The sequence below is a fragment of the Aphidius gifuensis genome, linkage group LG1 (assembly GCF_014905175.1).
Source record: "Aphidius gifuensis isolate YNYX2018 linkage group LG1, ASM1490517v1, whole genome shotgun sequence".
NCBI lineage: Eukaryota > Metazoa > Arthropoda > Insecta > Hymenoptera > Braconidae > Aphidius > Aphidius gifuensis.
In genome coordinates, this window is record NC_057788.1 from 15314552 (window position 1) to 15315867 (window position 1316).

General features: G+C 43.7%; 1 protein-coding gene across 1 annotated transcript; it reads right to left on the reverse strand.

Annotated features, from left to right (window-relative positions):
• Positions 1-539: 539 nt before the first annotated feature.
• On the reverse strand, positions 540-905 carry LOC122857486. The gene has a single exon (XM_044159716.1). The coding sequence runs from the start codon at positions 903-905 to the stop codon at positions 540-542; it is 366 nt and encodes a 121-aa protein (XP_044015651.1).
• Positions 906-1316: the final 411 nt, after the last annotated feature.

Consider the following 1316-nt stretch of genomic DNA (forward strand, 5'->3'; position numbering starts at 1 on the left):
CTTAGAGACTTGCTTGATGTTGAACTCGAAGTCAGCCGGAGATCCTCGATGATGAACGAGAGACTCGAATAGTTATGGCAACGTACGGTGTAAGCCGAGCGTTGTTGTGACGACATGAGAGTTTCTTTAGTGTGCGCTGATTGGACAGTGAATAACAGAGATGCGCAGTGGTTACTGGTCATCTCTGTGACGACACACATTAGGAGTGAACATTCTTCCCCCTTTGACAAATTAATTGTCAACCTCATCTGTGACCTCAATTGGCAAGACACATAGCTTAGCCACTGGCCTCTGATACTCAGCAGTTTGTGTTTTCACAGTGACTGGCCTAACTAATCCGTCAGCTCCAGGAAACACTTCAGTTACTCGTGCTAATGCCCATTTACCGGGTGGCAATCTCTCATCAATGACCAAAGCCATTGTACCCACTTTAATGCATGGAGATGCATGGTCTTCAACCACTTTGACCTGACCAAGTACTTTTGCAAATACTCCTTCGACCACCTGTCCCAAAATGACTCCATAAACTTCCTCAACAATCACCACTTGTTGAGTCTATTGTCAGGAACATCTAACACTGATAGCTCAGGCACAGCATTAAGTGGTTCCCCAATGAGAAAGTGACCAGGTGTCAATGCCTGGAGGTCATCAGAATCCTCAGACATTGGACACAATGGCCTAGAGTTAAGTAGACACTCAACTTGTGTCAGAAAGGTACTAAAGTGCTCGTAGGTGAGTTTATGATTACCTATGACTCTTTTGATGTGATGTTTGGCTGACTTCACAACTAATTCCCATTTACCACCAAAATGTGGTGATCCAGGTGGAATAAAACTCCAATCTGTACCATCTTTTGCTAGAAGACTGGCCAGATTTTTTACTTCTTTTGAGGATGCCTCAAACATGCGTTTTAACTCTGCATCTGCACCCACAAAATTAGTGCCACAGTCACTGAACAATTTCTCACATCGTCCACGACGACTGACAAATCGCTTAAATGCTGCCAAAAAACCGTCAGTTGTATAGTCAGTTGCTAAATCGAGATGAACTGCTGACGAAGCCATACACAACTCCTGTATGGAGAAATGGCCTTGATTTCAATACTCTTGATGCTGGTAGTTGACCCATTAACTGTTGTGCAGCTTCAGCTCGATGTCTCACACAAACAACACATTTATTAATGAAACTTCTGACTGGTGAACGTCCTCCAACGATCCAATATTGTTGCCTCAAGGTGGCCAACATAAGTTGTGCACCACCATGCAAAGTATTTGCATGACACTCATGTAATATCAGCTCAGTACGTTTCGACTCTT

Excerpts from the sequence above, each read along its gene's own strand:
- LOC122857486 (XM_044159716.1), bottom strand. The coding sequence starts at position 905 with ATGTTTGAGGCATCCTCAAAAGAAGTAAAAAATCTGGCCAGTCTTCTA.